This window comes from Rhipicephalus sanguineus, chromosome 8 (genome assembly GCF_013339695.2).
Source record: "Rhipicephalus sanguineus isolate Rsan-2018 chromosome 8, BIME_Rsan_1.4, whole genome shotgun sequence".
Taxonomy (NCBI): Eukaryota; Metazoa; Arthropoda; class Arachnida; order Ixodida; family Ixodidae; genus Rhipicephalus; species Rhipicephalus sanguineus.
In genome coordinates, this window is record NC_051183.1 from 166197620 (window position 1) to 166224062 (window position 26443).

At 45.3% G+C, this 26443-nt stretch overlaps 1 protein-coding gene across 2 annotated transcripts in view; it reads right to left on the reverse strand.

The window, feature by feature from the left end:
• Positions 1–26443, reverse strand: part of LOC119402461 (USP6 N-terminal-like protein) — a 234042-nt gene that overhangs the window by 38828 nt on the left and 168771 nt on the right. The window contains exon 14 of one of the 2 annotated variants that reach the window (XM_037669618.2): positions 754–1014. In XM_037669618.2, the coding sequence (XP_037525546.1) occupies positions 754–1014 (261 nt within the window). Of the gene's footprint in view, positions 1–744; positions 1015–26443 lie in introns of both variants that reach the window. The other variant, XM_049418653.1, reaches the window with a different exon arrangement.

Consider the following 26443-nt stretch of genomic DNA (forward strand, 5'->3'; position numbering starts at 1 on the left):
GGCCTGGTGAATTCAGATGAAAAGTAAGAGCTTTTTTATGGACAAAGTATGTCCTCTTGAGTGCAGTGCATTTAGAGCCCCAACCAAAACTTCACTTACTTTTAGTACAAGCATCATTCCAATCACGGGTATTTTCATGCCATCGATTAGACTAGTTGGCTAGCTGAGCATCCAGCCACAGGAACGCTCCCACCTGTGCGCTTTTGTCCCGTAGCAGTGGTGCAGAGTCTCCTCCCACTGGTTTTGGGCAACATGGCAGGCTGCACCTCGTGCACTGCCACCAAGCAACCGTGGTTATATAAGTAGTGCTAACAATCTACAACAAAATGTTGGCATAAGAAAATGTGGAAGCAAGCAAAGCAACCTTCTTGCCATCATCACTTCAGTGCAAACCGAGTGGAGAGAACACAATTGGACAAAAGTACAAGCCGTGTGCTGATCCCTGTCGTGTATGCAACAGTGGGCAGGTATGTCCAGCGTGTGGAGTGCCTGCCGGAGCCCTGCTGCCCCATTCTGGCATCTCTCCACACACCTTTTGCGTGACAGAGATGGCCAGTGCATTTCCTCTCCGCTTGAGGCCCAATCTATTGTTGGCAGTCACGCTTTCATTTGCACGTACAACATACGACGCATGGGGCGATGTTAGCAATTTCAACTTTATATGGAACATCACAGTGACATAAAAATGCACCTAGAGTGCCTGTTGCAATAACAAATGCATGGCTGAAGGAGGGAGGCTCTCACAGCACTCACAGGGCGGCGCCCCTGGCCGAGGCGACCCCGGCCGCAGGCGGAGACGCGATGGGAGTCTGAGCCGCCGCTGCAGCCGCTGCCTCCAGGCTTTCCTGGTAGTCAACGTTGTCGTAGAGCGACGGCGTCCTCCGCAGCGTCGCTGATGGGCTGGAGAAGCTAGAAAGGTCGGCTGCCGACGTCTGCGATGTCTCGGCTAGCGAGTTGCGCGAGCTCAGCGGGTCCACTACCGAGCTCGCACCGTCTTCACTCGTGTCGCCACCCCTGCAATGGGTGATGGAGAGCATACTACTCTCATCATTCTATTCATTTGCACGCTCGTTAATGCCACACTGCGTGCACTGTTGATCACGACGCTTTGAATCAAGTGCTTTCTAAAGCTATTCTGAGTAATACTACTACAACTGTTTATGACAGTTCAGCTGTAATTTGATTTTGAATTGTACTAATTTAGCTTGAATTTTGTTTTCTTATTGAGTTGTTAGTGCTAAGAAATTGTGTTGACTTGATCTATTTATTGATACATGTAATACTGATCATGACATACTGTAAAGTGCCCGTGGTGTTTTTGAAACCTGAACATTGTGATTATTACAATTTCTTTATGATTGTGGTTCAACAGCAATACACGATTATTTGCTGTTTGATTTGCTTTGCCTCGTTCTTGCATTACACTGATTCACAGTGGCTGCATGGCACATGCAAAGCCGAAGAAAATGAAGGTTCAACAATTTATGGTAATCAATGAAAGCAAAGGTATCGAACCCATTAGGCCATTATGATTTGCCATCAGAACCTCAAGTACAGAGCTGTTCACCAAACCAAGCCACTTGCATTCAGTCTGATGAACACACATCAAAACCTGTCTCGCACCCAAAAAAAAAAAGAGCTTCAGTACAGAATCACACAAAAGCAAGGCACCAACCTCGATTACGACACCTCTGTTCATGGTGGCCATGTTTTCTCTCACTTGCAACATCGCATGCACAGAGCACCTACATGGCTTTAGAACATCGCTAGTGGTGCAGTGAATAACTGCGAGCTGCTACAAAACACTAATTGGCCACTTTAAGCTTGTTCAAGGTCACTGTGGTAGTGCTATATACCACCAACATTTTAATACGAAATAAACGTGCCTGTAAGTTTTATTTGATTTCACTGAAAGTTTATCCTATCTTTCCAAGAGTCTGGAATAGATTCTTCTCACTTTGGTATCACAGAGAACAAGCTCTGTGATAACACAAAATAAGTGGCAACATCCTTGTTTTTAAAGGTTAAGATGGCTAGCAAGATATGAGTACAGTTAAACCTCGATGTATTGATGTATCCTATATTTCTGTGGCATTAACATTCGTTGGTGTCTACAATGTCACTGGCCTGGTGAATTAAGATGAAGAGTAAGAGCTTTTATATGGACAAAGTATGTACAGTTCCTTTTGAGTGCACTGAGAATGTAACGAAATTCTCTACATAACTAAGTATTTCAGTTTTATTTACAACTTAATGTGCATGCAACACCATGCATTTTTGCCTTAATATAATGAAGCGTGTGTCTGTGATTTCAATGTAACAAAGTTTTATTGCTAAATGAATTTTGTGATGGAGCCAGTGGTACTGTCCTTGACTTGCACCCTGTTTTTAGGAACAATTTTTCAAATTGCACGCCACACGATGTAGAATCCAAAGGGTGCCTCTCAATTCTCTCCTCGCCTTTGAAGCGCTGGGGAGGGAGAGCACGCAGCTGATGGGGGAATTCCGGTGCACTGTTCGACACACTATCCAACCATCCTGACGCAGCGTAGTTCTGTATTCTGCATGGTGCAGGCCACACATAAATGCATGATTTTGTGTTTTTCTTACAGACACCTTTCAAGTAACAAGTGCAAGTAGCCACAGAGGTGGTAGCAGTAAACAGAATTTAGCTTCGAGTGATCTTGCAAGCAATCGTCCAGGAAACGGCCGTTGCCGACACGGCTAGTATCTTGCAAACTGTTTCAAGTGGAGAGAAAAAAGACGTTGCCGCTCCTTTGGGGATATCACAGAGCTCATCACACTTCACGATCCCAAAGTCGAAAGAAGCTATTCTGGCCTTCCTTGTGAAGAAAAGAATGAATTCCCAGCAAAAGCAATCGGAACATAGCTACAGGCACCTTTACTGCAAATGAGGCAACCGTGTGTTATTGGCGCTCCAGACGCTTGCATGCATTGCAGGGTGGACTAGAAAAGTGGTTGTCCTTACCGGAGAGTGTGCACTCAAGACGGAGTGTGTGCTCCGTCTTGAGTGTGCGCTCTCTGGTAATGATGAATCCGTACTAACTCGCCCAATTTTCTGCTTTGATTAAAGCAGTTAGTCTGGCATGGGCTGCCGTCCCATTTGCCATTGCTGAGAAGCCATTTGATAAATGCACGATATCGAATGCTGTCTTGATGGTAAGGAGGATGACATTTTGTTCTTCGTAGCGATAAAGTGCTGCCTAATATGATGACAACAGACATTAACTAAATAAAGTTTCAATCTGCAAAGATAATGTTAGCTGGTTTCGATGTTTTAATGCAAGTATCGGAGATAAGCTGTGCCATTTTAGCTAAAGAATCAGGTGCGCATTCAGTTTCTACATCGTTAAGGCACTCCAAAATCACTTTGAAGTTAATTTTTTACTTTGAATTCATCAAATGTGGGTGCATGTTCAATTTGGCGACGTGTTACAATCTGGCCTAAAGCATATTTTGTTGTTTTTCTTGCCCCTCACATAATTGAAGATGCCAAATAACTTGACCAATTTCGTTGGTCCCTTCAGGTTCAATTTAACGGCCCCGTTACGATGCAAGCTACTACATAACAACCAAAGCAGCTCTGAAGGGCAGATCCTACAAATGATCAACAAGTCTCTGTCCTCAATTGAGCGTCAAGCTCCCGCAGAAGTTCTTCTTGCATTCGATTCCAGACAAGGTGTCAATGCTCGTCAATGAACTGATGCTGCACCTGATTCGGCAAAAAGTGTGTCATGGACAGCAAGCAGAGTTATTGCTGGACAAGTGATGGAAAGGTGCTGACCAGAGGACCCCTCTGGTCAGCACCAATGACTCTGATAAAGGAGCGAGACGGATCATGGCAGTTGTGTGCCGATTGTAGAAAACACTGAAATGAATAGGTATCCACTTTCACAAACCGATCGACTACCTACATACTGCTGCGTATGTTTTATCATTGGATTTGCAATAAGATTATCACCCAGACGAGCGGAAGAAAATGGCCTTTGCGACACCAGAAGGTCTTCATCACTTTAACATGATGCTGTTTGGCCTTTGCAAAGCACTGGCAATGTTTTATCGATTTATGGACACAATTCTATGAGGAGATAATTTGGAAACTTGTGCGTGCGATATCTGTGCGACATTTGGCAGTATGCCCAGTGGGCCTAACACCATCTTAGTTTTCTCTTCAACTGTGTTGAATAAGTAGGCTTGATTCTAAATTCCAAGAAATGTTTGGGCAACACCAAGACAGCACTTGGTCACCTGATTGACAGGAATGGCACGAAGCCAGATTTGCAGGTGGCTGAGGCTCATTTGAAGCACACAAGTGTGGAAGCTGGGGAGCTTTCTTGGGGTTGTGCCAAGTTTTGCCAATGTGATGAAACCTAATAACATACCTTCGCCAAAAGGATGTTGACTTCAAGTGGACATAGGCTGGATATCAACAACTCAATCCTCCAGCAAAAACACCTAATGTAAAAGCCCATGCTGTGCCACTTGAATGCATCTTCCTCTGGTATTCATGCCATAGCAATAAGTACAGTGAAACCTCGGTGATACGAATCTCACGGGACCACCAAAAATATTCGTATCATGCGAAATTCGTATCAGCTGAAAGCATGAAAAACTAGCATGCGACAAAAGAAAGCTGGAGTACATTTTCATTTATTGTTTTTCAGGGCCGCAGCAACGTCCGCAAGAACCCTGAATGTTTGTCAGTTAAGTTTTTAGATGTCGGCAATCATACCAGCCTTCATAAATATATGGCCCGTACGCGCGTATTTAATTAATGAACCAGGTGCGTTGTTACCCGTGACAGCAGTAGCCCCTTTAAAATTTTAGTATGTTTTTTTTTTGCATGACACCGGAGTACTGCAGTAAAAGTAACGAAAGAAGCGCTTTGACACGATGGATCAAGGCCACAAAATTACAGAACCACGGTCTTGTGTTATGATTTTGTTATCGTGGAGGTGTTGGGCATGTTTTGAGGATATTTACGGCCATGCCCGCACAAGTGCGTCCTCAACGGTCGCGCATGTTTACACTGTGAGGCATGACTCCTAAGCAAAGACCGTCCTGGTCTTCTTTTGGTCCTCGTCCACTTTTCATAGGAAGTCTGATGCACGAGGCATGCACGTGTAAACACAGTACAACGACAGGAGCCCGCGTCGACGCGTTAGAAAAAGAAGCATGGCGCTAATATCCTCTGTAATCTAAATGCGAAGACACACGGAGGCACTTAAGAGCTTCAAAGATTCGCGCACACAATCTCGGAGGCCGTGACGTGTCTTTGAAGGTTTATTCTGACCGTAAGAAAAGTGTTTTTCTGACACCGTGATTCTGACAATTTGGTGATGCGGCGCGCATGCCCACACTTGCGTTCCCGCGCTCGCACGTGCTTGGCGCATCTTTCAGGACAGCACGGACAGCACCTCTTCGTACCTGTGCGGTAGCATACGTTCGCATCAAACGTCACTGGGTGAAAATTGGTTCGCAACAACCGTACTCCATTGCATTGCAGGCTAATTAGCCTTGGCCGGGACCAACGAAATATTCGTATCACCCGGAAATTCGTATGAGCTGTGATCGTATCACCGAGGTTTCACTGTACAAAGGCCCAATCCGGGCTGTCTCAAGATGTAAGAAACATTTTCAAAGTATTTTCATCAGTGCTCCTCAAGTTTTATTTTGGCGTGGAACTGCGTACACAACAAAAACAGGCTCCCAAATGGCAGATAAGGCAGGCCACAAAACAGAGACGCCAAATAGCTCTAGCACCAGTAATGTGAGCTCTCCTTTCTGTAGTCTAATACAGTCAAGCCTTTTAATTCAAACTTGCATTATTCAAACTGGCGCATTGGTCATGGCAAAGTGACAGGTATTTAGATGGGGAAAAACTCTCTATAATTTGAACCCGAAACAGGCACTACGGTTAATTCAGAGAAGACTGCCCGTCTGCAGACTACATGTCGTACAATCCCAAGCCGAATGTGTCACTAGCCGCCGCAGCTTTGCAAACTCGTAACCATGCGCCTGCTCCACTCCCACTGGAAGAAGGCACTACGTTGGAAGCAGCTGGCAGAAATAATGCAGCCAGTGTTGCTACGTGACGTCGCCTCTGGCACGGCACTTCTCCTGATCCCACGGACGTGTAGTTGGCCCCTTCTCCTGAACTTCACCACTGCTGCATGCATCGGGCACACTGAGCTATGATCTCATCGACGGACCGAACCGCAGAGGCAAAAGCGGCGTCATCCTCGGAAAACACAGTAGTTGCATGCAATTTCGTCGGCACCAACATTTGCGGGCATCAAAGAAGTTAGCATGCACCGCATGCTTGCCCGGCAACTATGATGAAGAGAACGGACAATGCGAGAAGGCCACAGAGGGCATGGACAACGACAAGTCCCCGCCAACACAACAGCCGCAACCAAAGCTAAACTCCGAGGCCATACTTTTGCAAACAACGTGATGTCACAGTTGCCATCTTTAGATTAGCAAATACAAATTTCGGGGCCTATGCCTTTGCTATCGTGGATCAAAAACACGCCACGGGTGACAATGAAATTTCATTAAGCCAATGAGGTCGAAATTTAAAAAAACACTAAAATAATGATGTCCCGCTGATACATGTGCAAAGATTTCAGCATGAAATTTAAAGGGGCCCTGCAACACTTTTTCAGCATGGTCAGAAAATGCTGCCTATCGGTAGTCGGAGGCTCCCGAGAACACGCGAGCCAGACATAGTGCAGCACGCGGCCTGGGATTTACAATAAATTCGCAAAGTCAGCTAAAGAGCGCTTCCTCTTCTCCTGACAAAAAATCAGGCTTACGGCGTCACAGGCAGCTTCCACGCCACTGGCCGATTTGAACATGGCGTGCTCGGTAGCTACTGTGGCTGCCGCGAGAGGCCGCCACTCGCCGGCGTGCGTGATCCCACTGGAAGTGCGCCACGCATTTGATGAAAAAAAAAAAAAGAAAATGTGCTCGAGGTCAGGAGGTGCGCGTGACGTACCTTCTTCCCTCGTGCCGTCCCCACCTGCTTAGCTTCCAGCGCTTTCGTCGGGGCAAGAGAAGAGAGAAACCAATTACAGTGTGCGACAAATCTTTGTAATTATGAGTGAAAAACAGTGCTAAAAAGATGGGACAAGAAAGGACACGAGACCGCCGTCTTTTTAGCGCTGTTTTTCACTCGTAATCATGAACCAACCAGCCAAAATGCGTACCCTACTACAAATCTTTGTAACTCCGCTCGTACTGGACAGATTCTAACAATTCTTGCGGCGTTCTATTCGTGAGGCAATAAGTTCTTCTAGTGCAGTCATTCCATGGCTACTTGAAAAAGTGTCGCAGGGCCACTTTAAAAGTGAGAGCCTGACCTTAATTTTCACTGCTATGATGGTGATGGTGATGATGGTGAAATTAATGAAGTAGCGTTTTCAGAGAACTGATCAGTCTAAACAGATTCATTATTTCACTTCAGTGTCTCTTGAACATGTGTACCCCACACACTTATCACTTCCCGCTGCAAATATTCAAAATTTCATATATGAAATAGAATATTTTCTTTACTTGATGCGTATTTCATTTGAGAAGTGCATACTGTCGGCATTTATTAGGCACTTCATCATCTATACGTGATCATCATCGCTTGTGGAGACTCATCTTGAGATTGTTCTCTGCCCGAGTGTCATCGACAAGTACTGCTGATTGGTCAAGTTGGTGCATTATGATATCATATTGGTATAGCGCAGCTCAGTTTGAGCATGAAGGAAAGAGGCAACAGCGAAGAAGGAAACACAGGGAACAGGATGAGCGCTCATCCTGTTGCCTGTGTTTTTTTCTTCACTGTTGCCTCTTTCCTTCATGCTCAAACTGAGCTGCGCTATACCAATACGATATTACGAGAGTGTGATCGGTTTGCCACGTCTTCAGGGCGTATTGTGTACATATTTTCTTTCATTCGGTCCTGTGTACAGACCTACGACATTGCCTTTTTTTTCAGTTATTAGTTTATTTATGATGTACCAGTGAAGAGAACTGCCATGGGCCCGTTTTGCCTCTCTGTACACTTTGTATGCCATGTTTGCCAAGCCCGGGGGTACGGACACTGTCAAGCCTGATCTACGGCTTTTTTGTCTGTATCCACCAAGCTTCATTGAGTGTTTTTGAAGCTGAAAATAAATCCTGATTGACTGATTGGTTGATTGATTGATTGATTGATTGATTGTATTAAAGGCGTGTCAACTGCTATGTTACAATATTTTAATGCTTCTGAACACTACACGTCAGCATGCTATTGCACAGGTGTGTGGGAGAGCCGGAATTGCTGTGCCTTTCTGTGATATTCCTGCGATAGGAGCTGGAATTTGAAAAGTGGTGTGTGCACTACCAGCTTGCTCCTTTTCAGCCTGTCTGGGTCAGAGGAACAGGTATGGCTCCTTGCACCAAGATGTGTGTTGCTGCGCCATGGTAACAATGTGCAGTGTACTTTCGCACTCTCTAAATAAGTACAATAACATAGCCATCGAGAGTGTTAGCTAAACTGTAGTTAAAATGTTAGAAAATTAAAAATAGCAAAAAGCTATGTGCCAGCATGACATTGTATCCTGCCACCTCAGCTCCATGAGAGAGGGGCTTTTCCACTGGTGGAAGTGTTGTCATGGGACGTAGATGGGGCTCACTTTCTGAAAGTGATGAGCAAATTTTTCTGCATGATAACTTGTCAGGAGCATGTTACCACAAGTCTCTTCAACTTGGCACGTCCTCTTGAAATGCAGTTCAATTTATTTTAAAATGAATGCCATTTTTACCTCCTGTATTGAAACTTTTGAATTAATACTGCACACATATTCAATATTCGATCTGATATTACCATTACACAGCTTTTCCTTTATTTGTACATTTTGATATTCGCACTTAATTTTTCATGATCAGTACAACGATAGTCTTGTGCTACCAACTGCATTGTGGCTGTGGTGTTGGAACTCGAAATTGAAATTTCCATAGAGTTCAACACAATGTGTTGGCGAGCTAGTTGGTGTGAACCCATAGTGCTTTTCCAGCACAAAAAGGGTGGCATAACGCAATGAACGATGTCAGTTTAGAGTAGCGTTTTGTTGTGTCGTGCTAATAAAGTACTATAAAATTTCAATCTTGGCTGTGGTGGCCACATTTCAATGGGTGAAAATGTGAAAATGCTCGTGCACTTCAAATGTTAGAGAACTCTAAGTAGACAAAATTTATGTCGTCTCTCCCATCACAACATGCTCTAAAATTGGGCTGCAGAAGTAAGAACCTCAAATTGTAACAACATTTTTTGTACCGGGTCTTGCAGTTTCCCTTAGCCGATACATTATCAAATCGCACATTTCCTGAATACGAAGACATAGTCAGGTGGTCTGATTCAGCAAAAAAAAAAAGATGCATATATTCATGACACATCTCTTAACTTCTGAAGTCGGTACTTAATAGTCTCTATACTGTCTCCAAGTTAGAAATTCGTACATATTACTTCTTGTGTTCCATAACACTTTAAACCTATAACTCGTTAGGTCAGTATGTTTCGTGAAGTGATCATAAAATGGGCCGCTCTAAAAACTTCTTCTGCAATGTTGAGTATACCATATATCTCTTTTGCTAATAAATATGAGCAGCGGCGAAGAAATACAAGCAGGACATAGAAAATTGTCTTGAAACAACATTTTTCATGTGACGAAATGTCTCTTGTGTGTATGCAGAAGTGTTTTTTATTTCTTTGTTTTTTTCTTCCACTGTCATCACCGCTTTGTTACATTGTGATCAACGCTTTGCATCATTGTAGTTACTACCGGTGTATCATTTGATTACCATTTTATATTGTATATAATTTATTTTCTAGAAATGCATAGGTTTACTGTTCTGCTTTCTGTACTGCACCTGTTGCAAACCCCGGGGGGGGGGGGGGGGGGGGCAGAGGCCACCGTCAGGCGCCTTTAGCCTCTGTCTCCTCAGGAAATAAAGCTGAATTGAATTGATGCATCGTCATTTATGCAGTCTTATCAGTGCATGTCACCTCAATGTCACAGGTTTTCAGGATAAAAACATGCTGCTCAATAAACCGTCATTCTAGTTTCGTTATCTTGCTTCCTTGTATCTGGAGAGCGACGCAACAGTGGCGACAAGGATATGATTGGCGTTTCACAAGTAGACCCGCACATACACGTGTGCTGGGTAGTCGCCAGAGTTTTGAAATGTGGAAGGTACGTGGCTGACGTATCATGTTCGTCTGGACGCTTACTTTGAAACCCATAACATCATGGACGCAGCAAAGAAATGAGCACTCCTCATATTGTCTCTCATATACAGTGCAGTGGAAGTGGTTCCAGGGTCTTGTCACCTGAAGGAGGTCAACAAGCTTAGCTATGATCAGGTCATCACACATCTGGCAGACCCACAAAGTCCCCGTAAAGGTCCGTAAAGTCCCCATAAAGAAGATGCCGTTATGTCATGGAGATCACTACAAGCCATGTGCTCTTCATGCGCAAACAGAAAGCCAGTGAGACTGTTCAGAATTTAATTGCAGAAATTAAATGGCTGGTGGAGAAGTGCAATTTTGGAACATCATTGGAGCACATGCTGAATTAGTGAATAGTGAGTGGTATACACGATGAAGACATTAGGTGACATTTGCTGATGCAACGGAAGCTTGCTCTAAAACAGGCAGAATGCTTTGCAATTTCAACACAAGAAGCCATCAAGAACAGCGCTATGTGTGTGTGTGTCCTTCCTAAATGTTCCCTCTTTTTTGCGCTGGTAAATCTATCTTCACCAAGAACAGCCATATGATGCACTCACAAGAGCAGAGCGCTGTAAATTTCGCCTGGCAAAAGAGCCAAACAGCAAAACTGTGGCCAAAGCCGGATATGCATGGCTGATGTGGACAATGTGGTAGTGCATGACATGCCGAAGATGAATGTAAAAACCAGTGTACGCTGTGCCACAGGTGTGGCAAATGAGGCCACCTGAGCCACACGTGCCATACAACCACATGATCTGGCCACCAAAAGCAGAGATGTCGTACGTGGATGGATGACGTCAAGGTTTGCACGGAACGACAGCTGAAGACAGCACAAACTCTGACAATAACGAGGTCTTGTACACCTCTGAAAATTTGGTTGAAGCGCACCGAAAAACAGACTAGAAGAAGCAGGCAGGACAGTGCTTACTGACAGGAGAGGTAACGCTGTCCTGTATGCTTCTTCTAGTTTGTATTTTTTGGTGCGCTTCAACCAAATTTTAAAACATGAACGTTAACCAACTGGCCCAACTTGCCATCTTGCCTTGTACACCACACAGGCTGTCCTGCATCAAGAAGCCAGCATCCTCAAGGTTGACCCCATTTAGAAAGTCGTCAGCTCGAATAACGTTCCTCTAACAATGCTGGTGGCAGGGCTTAAAGTCTCCCTTCAGTTCAGGGGGGCCCCATATAATATGTGTATATACTACATACATACATATACAGGGAGTCCCAAATATCACGCAGCACGATTTAAAAAAAGAGAAACGTTGTTACGCAAAGCACACCTAGTGCTCATTGTTGCCAGTATACTGTAGTAGCCACTACTATTTTTCATTAATGAGGTTTAGTTAATAAGTCCTAGTTATGTTTCTAAAACAACAAATACTCACCTAATCATTAAAATGTCAATGAGGCATATGTAGGCATGTTCAAATGGCATCTAATTGCGCTATCTTCAACAACGTACTAATTGTGTGCTCACTTTTCTTGGCTAATAAAGAAAGCCTGCGAAATTTGAAAAATGACACATGACTAGACTGCAGCGTGCATCAGGTAGCAGCACCCTCAAACAGGACCACTGTGAGGAAGCAAGTCAACACCACGCTCCCACCTTTTGTGGGTGGGAGCATAGTCCCATGTCATATTTCATATTTCGCGTGCTTTCTTTGTCAGCCAGAAAAATTGAGCACGTAATTAGTACATTGCTGAAAATAGTGCAGTTGGATGTCATTTGATCATGCCTACATATGCCTCATTGACATTTTAATGATTAGGTGAGTACTTGTGAAGTTAGAAACATAATTTGGACTAATTAACTAAACCTCATTAGCAAAAATAAATTAGTAGTGGCTACTACAGTATACTGGCAACAATGAGCACTAGGTGTGCTTTGCGTAACTTTGTTCCTCCTTTTTTTAAAATCGTGCTGCGCGATAGCTGAGATGCCCTGTATATACAGGGTGTTTTTTTTAGACAATACAGATTTTTTATAAAAATTTTATGACAGTCAGGCTCCCGTTGTTTTGGCACATGAACTGTATGTGGAGGCGGAAATGCTTTTCCACAGCTTAAATCGCGTTGATGCGACTAATTAACAAAAACTCATTAATTAACTTTTAATTTGTTTACTTGAGGGCAGGTGTTTACATTACAAAGTTGCAGTGAGTGTCAATTTATGGCATACTTATTTTTTACAAATCACAAAAGTTGCACATAGTTCGACATATTCATCATCGAATTTTAAGGGCGAAATCGAAACTGATGACGCTCGGCATGCATAAAGTGCGGCGGAACACCGGAATGATACGCGACAAGGAAGTGATGAAATTTGAATGAAGGCGCGCCACAGCAGAGTCTCGTCAGAAAAATCGGCAAGCATTCTGAAATACACTAGCAGACGGCATAATGTTTGTGCATGATGGGTGGTGCCTATCTGTCTCTTTCTTAAGCTACAAAGTTTTTATGCTTCCCAGACAAAGAAAAGATTGATATTGCGGTTTTCTTGTGCACAGTTCGAAAGAAACAGATGAGCACCAAACACTAGGAGAAAAAGTAAGGCGATGCGTGGACACAAGTGAGATGACTTGCCGCTTTTCACGGAAATATACGACTGCAGCACATTGTCATTGAAATTTCGTCACTCCCATGCAGAGTTGCCAGGTCTGCTTATAATAAGCGGACTTGGGCTTCTTTTTTCGCCGAGTCACTTGTAGAATTTTCCAGACGCTTGCCGCGATTTTTTGGGGCTTATTTGCACTTTTCCGGCAAATATGGTTATTTTAGGGATCATCACGTACATCAATAGCACGTTTGTCGATGACCTTGTGTAGCTGAGTGTTGAAGTCAAACATACGTAGGGGGAGAATCAACAATTAACATTCATCATGCACTGGCAAACGTGCATTCAACTGAATGGAGGCTACTACCCTGGAGACAATGTTAAAAAGTAACTACAGTGAAACCTCGGTGATACGAATCTCACGGGACCAACAAAAATATTTGTATCATCCGAAATTCGTATCACCAGAAAGCATCGAAAATTAGCATGCGACAAAAGAAAGCTGGTGTACATTTTCATTTATTGTTTTTCAGGGCTGCAGCAACGTCAGGAAGAACCCTTAATGACTGTCAGTTAAAAACTATGTCGGCAATCATACCAGCACTCGTAGATATGCGGTGTGTACTCGCGTATCCCCTTCCGATGTAAAATTGCTATGCTATAACACCTTAATCAGAACTAAACTGGAGTATGCATGTATTGTTTGGGATCCGTATACTAAAACTAATATCAATAACCTCGACAGAGTGCAGCAAAAGGCAGTTAGATTTATATTTAAATTCTCAAGATTGGATTCACCCACAGAACTTATGAAAACTAACCATATTGAACCACTCGAGATGAGAAGACAAAAAAAGAGAGTGGAATTTCTTAAACTGCTTTACACGAATAATTCACCACTAGACTCATCTCTATATCTATCACCCCTATTAAACAGACCAACACGCCACCATAGACAAGATGCATTAACACCTTACTTCGCGAGAACGAACATATTTAAGAATTCTTTTTTCCCTCGTACTATAACCGAATGGAATTGTATAATCGAATCAACATCATAATCCTCATTATTATTGATTTGTTTTATAGCGTTTTGCCGGACATATTGACTATATTTCTGTAATATTGTTTTGTTTCCTTTGTTCTTTCCAACATTTTTTCCAAACGTGTTCAGTGTTGTACCATTTTATTGCCCTCCCTGCTTGGACTACGTGTCCGCAGTATTTGATAAATAAGAAATAAAAATTTAATTGATGAACCAGGTGCGTTGTGACCCACGACAGCAGTAGCCCCTTCGAAATTTTAGTATGCTTTTTTGCGTGAAGCCGGAGTACTGCAGCGAAAGTAACGAAAGAAGCTCGACGCGATGCATCAAGGCCACAAAATTACAGAGCCACGGTCCTGTGTTATGATTTTGTTATAGCGGAGGTGTTGGGGATGTTTTTTGGGAGATTTACGGCTGTGCCCTCGCAAGTGCGACCTCAACGGTCGCGCATGTTGACGTTGAGGCTTGACTCCTTCGCCAAGACCGTCCTCGCCTTCTTTCGGTCTTCGTCTACTTTAAAAAAAAAGTGTTTTTCTTACACCGTGATTCTGACGATTTGGAGATGCGGCGCGCATGCCCACGCTTGTGTTCCTACGCTCGCACGTGCTTGGCGCGTCTTCCGCGACAGCGCAGACAGCCCCACTTCGTACCTGGACGGTAGCGTACATTCGTATCAAACGTTGCTGGGTGAAAATCGGTTCGCAACAAGCGTACTCCATTACATTGCAGGCCAATGGGCCTTGGCCGGGACCAAGGAAAAATTCGTATCACCCTGAAATTCATATGAGCTGCGATCGTATCACCGAGGTTTCACTGTATGGGCTTTCATTCATAGTTGCGCATATTTTTGCTGTACAAAATAAGTGATTTTCTCAACTTTCCTTTGTATTTGAGTGACATTTTGCTATTATAATTAAAAATATTTTCAAAATATTATATATTTTCAAAGTCACGTTGCTTTTTTGGGCTTATTTTGTGATGATTATTTGCTTGTTAGCCCGGTAGAATCTGGCAACTCTGCTCCCATGTAACAGGTAGTTCCGGTCTGACGTAGCAGAACGGTCGCGCTTTGTGCGCGCCGGGCACGATCAGTTTCGATTTTGCCCTTGAAATTCGATGATGAATATCTCGAACCATGTGCAACTTTTGCGATTTCTAAAAAAGAGATATGCCATAAATTGGCACGCACTACAACTTTGCAATATAAACACCTGCCCTCAAGTAAATACTTTAAAAGTTAATGAGTTTTTGTTAATTAGTTGCAACAGTGTCATTTTAACTGCGGCAAAGTATTTCCGCCTCGACGTGGAGTTCGTGTGCGAAAACAGTAGGAGCCTTACTCCTTACTGTCATAGGATTTTTATAAAAAATCTGTATTGTCTAAGAAAAAACCCTGTATATACTACATGTTAAGTGGTCAGTGTTAACAGATGTGTTTGGGCCGATCACAGTGTAGTGAAGAGCCAACTGTCTCTAGAATTGAGCAAATGCTCATGAATGTTATACAAATAAATATATTATTCCGAGTGTATTTCGGGCATTTATTCAGTGTGCCAATCCAATCAAGCACTAAAGGAAAGTGGCATTTTGGAAAAGATTTTTAAAAAATAATTCAGGATGTAAAGGGCAAAAGATATGTGAGGTCAAAGCAATTCTAGGGGCGTGCGAATATTCGAACTTTCAAATATCTTTCGAATAATGTTTGCTATTTGATTCGCACCGAAATTTTACTATTCGAAGTATTTGAACTTTCGGAAATTAAATTTCACGGTTTATAATAACGGAAAATAAATATAGAGACTATAAATCGGCATGCAGCGTGCTTGGTCTTGCGTTTTGGGGTGCCAACGTGCGAAAATGCTAGCTGCTTCCACCAGTGCTCCGAGTGGTCGCTGCGCGACGAGCTTGCAGGGACGTCCGCTGCCGGTGCGCAAAATGCCCATCCACGGTTACGAGGAGCCAGCGGGCGGTGCGATTCGTTGCTTGCGACAAAACACATTGAGGCTTCTTCACTTTTGCTTGTCCGCTAGTGCGATGTTCTTGCCCGGAAGGTTCGGATTCGTCTCATACATCGCACCGTGAGTGGAGTTAGGCCTAGCCATGACTCCGAGCAGTAAGCTCGGTCGTGGTACCCGATGTTTCAAAGTAGCATGCCATGCTCGATCGCGAGTATGAAAAGTTCCGCGATGGTCTTCATCCCGAGGTGCTAAGTGCTGATAATGCTGATAAGCAGAACAGTTTGTCCGAGATGCACGTCTGCGATGTTCGCGACGAGCGCAGCGCACTATCGTAATCTGATGCTTGAGCTTCCGCTAGCTGCCAAACTAAAGTGTAATTATATTGGATATGATCATCGACCCGTGAACACAGAACAAGTGTGAACGCGTCACTAAGTAGCGCCATTTTAGACAGCAGTGTTGGCTGTGTCCTTGCGACGTGCAAGCAGCAGACCACGCTCTTCCGGAGCGAGGATCGGATCAACGGCGAGGCGTGCTGGAGCAACATGGTGGATGCAGCCAATCGAAGGCCTCGAAATGAACTTCAAACATTTGTTTTTTGTACGCTTTTTCTGAATGGAGGACCTAGTTGAAGCGGGAAATTTGAAGACGAAGAAATGCTCTTTCCGATGAGCCCAAGATGGCAGCACCAGGTTACGCTGTTGCGGAACTATAATTGTTTTAATGCACTTTGCTATTTTTTTGTGATTTCTGCAGTAATTATCTACACCTAGGCAAGCACAACAAATTTTTTACAGCACTTCTACGTACTCTTCAGTGATGATATTTTGGAAGCAGTAAAAGGGCTACAGAAACTGAAGATGTGATTTTCGAAAAATCGATTTTTCTGTTATTTTTCGCGATACAAAAGCCCCATCCCTCCTTAGGAATAAATTGGTTCTTTGACCATGTTTGTAACTTGTAATTGTTCCTTTTTCGTAAGAACATACTTAAAGGGGTCATGAACCACTTTTCCAAGTAATGATCTAATGACCTCAGTATCGGAGTTTACTACCTCCCGAATCGATTGCCACAAACATTTCTCGAATCCGTCAAGAATGAGCGGAGTTACGGGGGTTTGGCGCACGCTCTCAGCGCTTTCTCTCTTTTCTCGTGCCGACGAGCGCACTGGAAGCTACATAGGGAGAGTTGGCACGAGGGAAAGAAGTTACGTCAGCGTGCGTCATGAAACGCGATCGCTCTTCCGCTGTGATTCGCGTGCGCTAGTGCGGCTACCACATACTGAGGAGTGCGGCGCCGGCAAGTGGCGGCACCCCGTGGCAAGAAGCGCACCTGATCCGAATGCCGCTCTCGATTTACATCGGCTATCGGCCAATAAGCATGCTATGTCTCTTGCGACGTAAACTGGCAGATCCGCGACGTCGACGTGCAGACGCCCCGCCCACCAACGAGAGTGAGAACCGGCCTCTGTTTGAAAAGAGGGTGCCTGGAGAAACGGTACTTGTGGCCTTTACGCGGCGCGCATGACTGCAATATTTGGCAGAGCAGTTCATAGCCGTGTCAGCTTTCCACAGGATGTGTTTTTTCAACAAGCCCAAGGGGTGCTTCATGACCCCTTTAAGGCTTCTCTGCAGCTTATTCTGTAATTTTGCTTCGAACTATTCGAAAAATATTTGTGAAATGTTCGAAAATTATTCTATTCGATTCGCACTCAATCTTCATTATTCGAATTCGCTTCACACCCAAAATTTTGCTATTCGCACAGCTCTACAAATAACACTAGTCGACTCACTGCATGGAGAACCACAGGCACGACAATGTTATATTTTATTTTCACACCCACTTGCCAAAGAAAGTAGGCAATATACGTGTCTGGCATTACACCAGACTTGTAGCACAACTAAAGAAATGAAATTGACTGGTAACCTAAAGAAACCAAAGTGAACCTTCACTGATTCACTAGCAGGTAGCTTCACACTCACGTGCCTCATGAAACAGTATGCTGTGCCAAGACGATTAGCCTAACAGGGTGGTTACCCGTGGTGTGCAGTATCTCTGTGAATTGCATTGGGCAGCAGGGCGATACCCATTTTCTCTTTCTGTCTTGCTAACGCCACATCAACCGAATAATCGCGATTAAATCATTATTCGGAAAACTGGGGAGCTATAATTTCCCTGTACAAAACACTACTGCCAAAAACAAACTCCACCGCCTCTCAAATGGGTGTTGCAGTGCTACAGTTGACTTGCCGAGGGGGGGGGGGGAGGGGGGCAGCCCTTCCTTAAAGAATGGATGGGAAGCTGGGCCTCCCTGGGCGCCCCGACTTTAAGCCCTGGCTAGTGGACACAAGATCACCTGTAAGTATCATTTGAGCAATGGTGTTTAGGAAGTATGAAATGAAGTGGCCGACGTCGCGAAAAACACTGCTAAAGCTGTTCTGCCTACTGGGCGAACTTCCATTACTTGGACAACTAAGCATGACGGCCAGATGCAATGGGAAAGATGTACCCCCGCCCCCAAAAGCTTGTGGAACGCGAAATTTCTGAGAAAGCTATATTCCCGCTTTGTCTGAGAACATGGCCTCTCCAAATAGATGCCCCAGCCTGTAGTAGTACCTGCGACTTATACGGCTACCCAATAGGTTAGAAGCGCCGTGCACTAATAGAGCAGGAATTTGCATTTGCAGTCGAGCCCACGTTCTGGAAACTTTTGTGGGCGGGTGTACGAGGTACGGCCATAGTAGTCAACAGCTCGGGACAGTCATTATGTGGCAGACACACGATAAAAGCCTCTAACGAAAATTCTGAGTTGCCGTGCGGTCATGAGCAGCAACAGGTCAGGCTCAACAGAGACAAAACGGAACTGGAAGCCCTACTCAGAGCTGACGTCTTTGCTTGAGATCTGGGACTTTGCAAGGGACTGCTGGTGACATTTCGGCTGAAAGAACACGCATGTCCGTTATTTTTCAAGGCCCAGACTGTACCTTGAGCCTTGCAGGACAAGATGTCGGAAGGGCTGGACCAGCTAGTAGCCCAAGACGTCCTTATGCCAGCGAAAACTGCCGAGCGGGCAACAACGGTCGTACCCAATCTAAAGAATGATGGGTCGCTCAAAATTTGTGGGGATTTTTGGATGACTGTCAATGTGGCCACTGTGATGGAGAAGTACCCTTTGCTACAAGTCGATGACATTTTTGCGAAGCTGAGTGGCGGGGAAGTTTTCACGTTGTTAGACCTGTGCCAGGCCTACAACCAGCTACCGTTGGATGAGGACGCCAGCTGCCGTTCAGCACGCCAATAGCAGTCCTGAACCCCGAAAAGGGCCTTTTCCTTTTTGAACGACTGCCTTTTGGCTAATTTCTGCACTAGCCAAATTTCAGACGGATGGATGTACTGCTGAGCGAGATTCCAGGAGAAAAGGTTTCTCGTAATCTTGCGGAAAAGTGGAATGACATGTCACAGATGCGAAAAGCCCTTCAGAGACTGTGGGAGTATGGCCTCCGGTGGCACAAGGAGAAATGTAAATTTTGGCAAAGCGAAGTCCCATTTCTCTGGCACCGTATCAACGCTAATGGAACATAAAGGCCATTCGCGAAATGGTGAAGCCCACTGTGGTGAGTGAGCTGAAAGTGTTAGGTCTTGTGAACTATTACGGCATGTTCTTGCCAAACCTGGCAGCCATGCTGGCTCTGCAATGTGCCCTTCTCGCCAAAGGTGCCTTGTGGCAGTGGAAGCAAAGGCACAAAGAATGCTTTAGGAAAGCTAAGGAGGAAATGGAGGCGTAAGTTCCTGGCCTATTTTGATCCTGATAGACCATCGTCACTGGAGGGTAGTACGTCACCACTAGGAATTGGATCCGTTTTGTCCCACTGCATCAGCCGTGCTGGATTCCGCTCCAGGAAGCTCACAAGGGCAGAATGTAATTACTCGCAGCTTGAAAAAGAGGCTCTAGCATTCCTGTTCGATGTTGAACGGTTCAAAGACTACTTGCACAGACAAGGGTTGGTCCTGGTGACTGACCACAAACCTCTTACTGGCTTACTGAATCCAAAGAAGGCGACACACCAATGGCAGCTGCCGATTCAGCATTGAGCCTTGTTTCTCAGCAACTACAGCTACACGTTGCAGCCGTAAGGGCAGTGAACAATCACATGCCGATGCCAGTTGCCACTGCCGGTTAGCCGTGAGAGGGCCATTCTGACAAACGAAAGTATGTCTTGTTTGGCTAGGGCCTGGAAGAAATGGCAACATGCACTAGAGAGGTGAAAGAAATGACCGACAGAGACACTACTCTTCAAAAAATCAGACAATGCATTTCAGAGAAATGGCCGTGGTTTCGACCCCAGGATCATAAGCAGTATCGGCCGTACTTCAACAGAAGGGAAGAGCTGGCTGTTTGGGTCATCACATTGTTTTACCCTTCTCGGCGAGAAGACGTTCACTAAGCCTGCAACATGAAACTCATCCTGGTATGATTTCTATGAAGTCTACAGCCAGACTGCTGTTTTGGTACCTGGGACTAGACTCGGACATTCGGTGAATGGCCAAATCATGCTATGTTTGTAGACAGGCTTCCGCGATGCCACCTGCCCAGGCACCTGCAACATGGCCAGCGACCGGGGAACGATGGAACTGTCTGCATGCCGATTTTGCTGGTCCGGTGGACAGTTCAATGTAGGATGGTCATCGTCAACTCGGATAAAAATGCATTAGAGCCAATGAGGATTGCCATGTCGGAAACCATGGTCAGAGCTCTGCAGTGAATATTTGCACAGTTTGGGCTTCCAACAATGTTCATGTCTGACAATGGACTGCAGTTTGTGAGCCTGGTTTTTCGCGAGTTCTTGGAACAGAGCTCTGCAGTGAATATTTGCACAGTTTGGGCTTCCAACAACGTTCAAGTCCGACAATGAACCACAGTTTGTAACCCTGGTTTTTCACGAGTTCTTGGAATGCAATAAAATACAGCAACTAACAAAAGCACCCTATGACCCCCAATCTGATGGGGCTGGCGCACATGCTCAAAGAAAGACTAAAGAAAAATACAGCAAAGAATTTGATAACATGGTTGGTTAAATTTTTGTTCAGGCACCGCTGAACACTCGGAGTGTATGTCACTGGCAGAACGTTCGCTGGGTTAACAGATTAGGATGAAGATAGACAGCATTACGTCCAAAGAAAAGTCACCAGGTGGGGACTTTTCTGGAGTTTAACATATCTGGGGTTTAACATCCCAAAACCACGATATGATTATGAGAGGCGCCGTAGTGGAGGGCTCCGGATATTTCGACCACCTGGGGTTCTTTAACGTGCACCTCAATCTAAGTACACGGGCCTCAAACATTTATGACAAACTTTAATAAAAGTCGAAGGTACATCCCAACGGTAGTGCACAACTCGCAAGGTTCCAGGATGGTCACTGTGGACTTCAGCGATGGCATCTAGACCAGCTCAGACATTCAGCTGAATCGCGAGGACTGCTACCCTGGCCAGAAAAACAAGCAGGAGCTAGTAATGGATAGATGTGAACGGGCACAAGAAAGCCCGGAAGAAGCAGTAGGGGAATCAGCCCCACCACCGCTCTTGCGAAGATCAACCCAGCTATGGAAACCCCCTGAACGTTGTGGTTTTTAAAAGAGGGGAGATGATGTGTCATCGGTACGCAGTTACCATCCTTGTTTCGTTATCTGGCTACCTTGTAGCATCTCCAAAGCAACAAGCCTCCCATCACGGCATGCTCTACCACCAGGCTGTGGCTTTGGCTGTACCATACTTACATAATCTGCGCACCCCTAATTTTTAACCAGGTCTACAACAAAAAAAAAAAACAACGTTGCTCACATATAGTGTGCTCCCCTAGGCGCCAGAGCCAGCTGCACATGCTGCACGAACAAGCAGATTTTGGACGGCAGCGTTGGTGCGCGCTGTCACACACGAAACGGGTAGCAAGTGCATAGTGCTTTGGATGAATGAAGCATTGATGGACTGTCTCGGTACTCTTTGGGGTGAGTGACCCTGCTGCGACTGAGGACTTCTGATTTGGAGCAATTTTTGGAGCAGCAACATTTTCATTTTAGAGCACTTTGGAGCTGCAAAAATTTCCATTTGGAGCACTTGGGAGCAGGTAATTTCTAGGGATGGGCGAATATTCGGGCGTTTCGAATATTCAAACGAATAATACAGTATTCGTATTTGCTTCGATATGAATTTAGATTATTGGAAATTTCAAAGTATTCGAAATGAACGAATATATGTATACATTTGACCGCACATAACCCCCTGTAAAGGTGGTTTCACTGCAGCGTCTGGTTGCTGTGCCGTGAAACAACCCATCCAGGGGAAATCTGCACTGTCGCGAAGCCACACTTCAAGGTTAAATGTACATATTTTCTTAAGTTTAAAAACGTATTACAGTCGAACCCACTTATAGCGATCCCACATATAACGATCTATCGGTTATAACGACCATATTTGGGTGCACTTACGATTTTCCTATGCTAACCATTGAAGCTGCGTCCAGATATAGCGAACATTTTTCAAAGCCTCCTACTTTTATAACGAACACTTCAGACACGCTCGCGGTAAAAATATGGCGCATACGAAGCGAAAAAAAGTTAAAACATGCTTTCTAAAGCGTGAAGGGGTGTGCGCTCGCGCGTGCCCCGCTCCAGTTTACTCGCGACTAAGATACCCAGATCGGCGAGCACCGCACGCAGATTTCGGACGCTGCGAGCGAGGTCGCTCACTTTCCAGGCGTTTCTTCAATTGCAGAATGGCAGTGAGGGGGAAAAAATAGTAGGCAGCATGAAGCCTTGCGGTCAGCTTTCGCATGGTAACCTTTCCTGACGCCGTTCTCTGCAGCTACGACCGCCTGCGCTGAACCAAACAATGCCTTGGAACGCAAGAAGGCATAACCGCGATAACTTTCCATCGCAAAAAGGTTCACTGCGTCCCTAAACTCAACGACGCCACAATGTACCGCGAAAAGTCGTCCGTCTTTTCGGTAACGGCAGAGACCGGTCGATCGGTGATTACGACTTCCGCGCGATTGCGGCGATGCCTTCGCGGATAAGCATCAGAAAAGAGCGAAGGTGAGGTGGCGGCCATCGATGAACGTGCCAACACAGTCATCTGTAGATATCTGCTCAGCTGCGCGTGTGGCGTGCGCCGTACACTGCGGATTGACGGCGGTAGCCATGCTGCCGTTCGCAAGTTCGCCGCCGCCGTTCGCCGCCATTCGCAAGTTCGCCGCCGTCGTAGAAACGAAAGTAGCTCGCTGTTGTTGAGCGGCGCGGGCACCGAGAAACGTCGATGCACTGACAGCGAGCCTATACTGCGTGTTTGACTAGGTGACAATTCAAATGCGCCGTGCATCGTCATGCAGAGCCGCGAGAGCATCGCGGAGACGTAGAGTGCGCGTTGCTTGGAAAATGCTCGTTTTCGCCGCGTTGAACGAAGAGGCTAGTCGCCGCACCCGTGCACGGTCCGGAGTTAAGCAAGCACGAAGAACGTACAAACGCGCGCATACGGCATACAGCAAGCGGCCCGGCAGTGACTCCGCAGCCCAAGTAGGCGACGCGCTGCACGCAACTAGCCAGGGATGATCGGCTCCACGTCGCGGTACCGCGCTTCGGTGAAACGGTGTCAGGTCAGCTCATTGCAAATGCGGTTAATTCACTCGTGAGCACGAAGCGGGCGTCGCTTCACGACGCGAAAAGGCTTAGCTTATCACCGAAGGGGTTGTTAACACTTTAATAAAAGTGCACAAAGAAAAAAAAAACGGCTTGGCCGCTAAGCGCACGTTTTTAAGGGCGAGTCCATATACAATGAACTACTGATATAACGACCACTTTTCGCGACACTTTCGAGTTCGTTATAAACGGGTATATGGGCTTATATGCGCTAAGTATAGTAATTTTTAAATTGTAACGTACTGCACCACTTGTAACTTGCACCCTACTGCTATTCAGATCTTGATACTATTCAAGGCTGCTTCCACTTCATTTCAAACCAAAAAAGTGACATTCACTCATACCTAGTTCCAACCCTTAAAAATATTGTGCAAGGGTCATGACAAAAATGCTCATTTTTTAAATAATATGCGGTAAATACTATTAGAACTATTCGATTCGAAGTTATTCGACCAAATCACTATTCGCTTCGGATTCGCTTCGAAGCTCGAGTTCACTATTCGCCCATCCCTAGTAATTTCACATGTTGGAGCACACTGGAGAAGCAAGTTGCATTTAAGTTCAAGCACCTCAAAAATTATTATGGGGCTCTTATGAAGAGCTAGTAGTATTTCGATTATTTGCAAATCTCATGGAGAAAATAATCTCAGAAGCACCCCATATTTCACTCGATAATGCAAATGTAAGGCTATCATGCACGTGTGTGTTCTGGAATAGCCTCCTCAGCGATTTTTTTCGACACTAGCAAATAAACAGAATACTGGATTCTAAAAATTGTACTTTATGAAATAACACTCTAAATACATCTATGTGATTACCAAACTCCACGACATACAACACTGCCTCAATGCTGAAGAGTGATTCTCTCACTAATGCATTCCCTTCAGGCGACTCAAAGGCGAAAGCCAGGTTCTTTTTCTTCTCAATCAATTGTACTGCTGGGTGCAACGTGGCGTCGCTTAGCTAGCCTCAAAAAGCCAACCTCCTCCAACACTCCCTTCCCTCTCTCCGAGGCCTCTCTGTGCTGCAGCACGAGCATTCTCGCAGTGCTTCCAGGAACACGGAGATTGGCTTCAAGTCGAGCTTTTGCGAAAGTGTCCGAAAATGCGTTCAATGGGGGACTAAACAATTTAACAAACTTCGTTTTCATTTGACAGCGAAGCTGTTTATTGCCAGGACATTCAATTAGTACGTCGCAAAACCCCCCAGTGCCCTCTAGGGTGCAGTGCAAAAAGGAAAAAAAAAACTTGCAGGGTCCCTGATGCATTTGCCTAAGACGACTCAAAGGCGAAAGCGATCTCTTTCTTTTCCTCACTTTGCAATGCCTCCGTGATCGCTGCACCGACCAAGGAGACAGTGCAAAGCGACAATGTCATGTGATGACGTCACAAGTTTTGGCGATGCAGAGATGAAGCGAGCCTGCCGTCTCAGTCACACGGGTGGTGTATGCAATAACATTACCCCGCGTACAATGCCTGCCATCGATTGCTCATCAAACAGAGAGGAAACATTCTGCCCATCTTTCGTAACGAAAATGAAGGGTTGCCAGGTGATGGGAGGGGGCGGCACCGCTCGAAGGGTGCAGTCACTGGCACGGGCGCTATCTCGAGGCATCGGGAGACGGCTCGTAAACATGCTGTGCTCTCAATGCTTACTTCGCGTTTAGACGACTGACAGCACGAAAAGTGATTCAGTCCCTAGAGCGGCCATATTCCCTTAAACCAGCGTTTTGTTGAGTTACACGAGATCAGATCCAAAAGAGTTAGCTGCTGGCCATACTTCGTATAACAACTCAATTTCTTGGTATCACATTCGCTGCTTCGCAAGCTGTGTTTCTTTCTTTTTTTAATACCTTCAGTTATAGACCCTGGAAGGCAAGAGGCGGACGAGCCGCTTCACAGTGGGCCTTCCGACGCCAGGGCCGTCAGCGACGGGCCCACTACTGACAGCCCTGCACGTATTAAAATTGAATAGCGGCTGCCCAGACCAGGAGGCATGATTTTATTAATGAGTATCACATTTTTAAAGAAGCAAGCAAAAAATTCCAATTGGGGCCCTAGACCTCTCAAGTTCGAGAAGGCAGAGCCTCTTAGGGGGTATTTACCGCAAGAGCGATTACAAACCCAGATGTGCTGGTGAAAGGAATTACGAAAGAGCACTTCTGGATGATCTTCCATGGACGCGAAGCACGGAAAATTGGATATTGTTCCATGCATCTACTGCAAGCATTCCCAGATTTCATTCTGCGGTGTCCTGAAACATAAGGGAGACATTTTAGCGGCACACGTGTAGTTATTATTGAACAGTGCTTTAATTACATGCGGCGCAACGCTTGAGGCGAGCTACCAGCTGCGTTTCTGGAACTGACGTCGACCACCGATGAATCGCCACTACACTTTCTCGCTACCGATCGGCCTAGACCAGGGGCGTAGCCGGGGGGGGGGCTTATGGGGCTTCAGCCCCCCCCGAAATTTTTCGTGCTCTCATACACCACCAACCAGCGGCGTCACCCGGGTGGTGGGATTTATTGGGCTTCAGCCTGATTATCATTTATTTAATTATTTATCTTTTTATGACCCTCAAAATGTTACCAGAAGCAAGTTTGATATCGGGCTCTACACAGATGGCTCAAAAGTGGATGATGACACAAAACATCAACTGCTAGCTTCTCCTTGGATTCCTCCGCCATGCTATATGTTTAAGTCTATGAACGATTTTAAGCAGAAACGAATGTTTACGTGGCTTGGCTGGACAGGTACCGATGGCTTAGCTTCTCAGCGCTTTAAGAGGGTGCGTTTTGCCGAGTGTGTGTCCTTTTTAGCAGAAGTGAGATTGGCAAGGGCCAACATGCGCGCACTAAGGCCCTCGTATCCAAGCCATTTCAAAAGTGGAAGCACGCCCTCG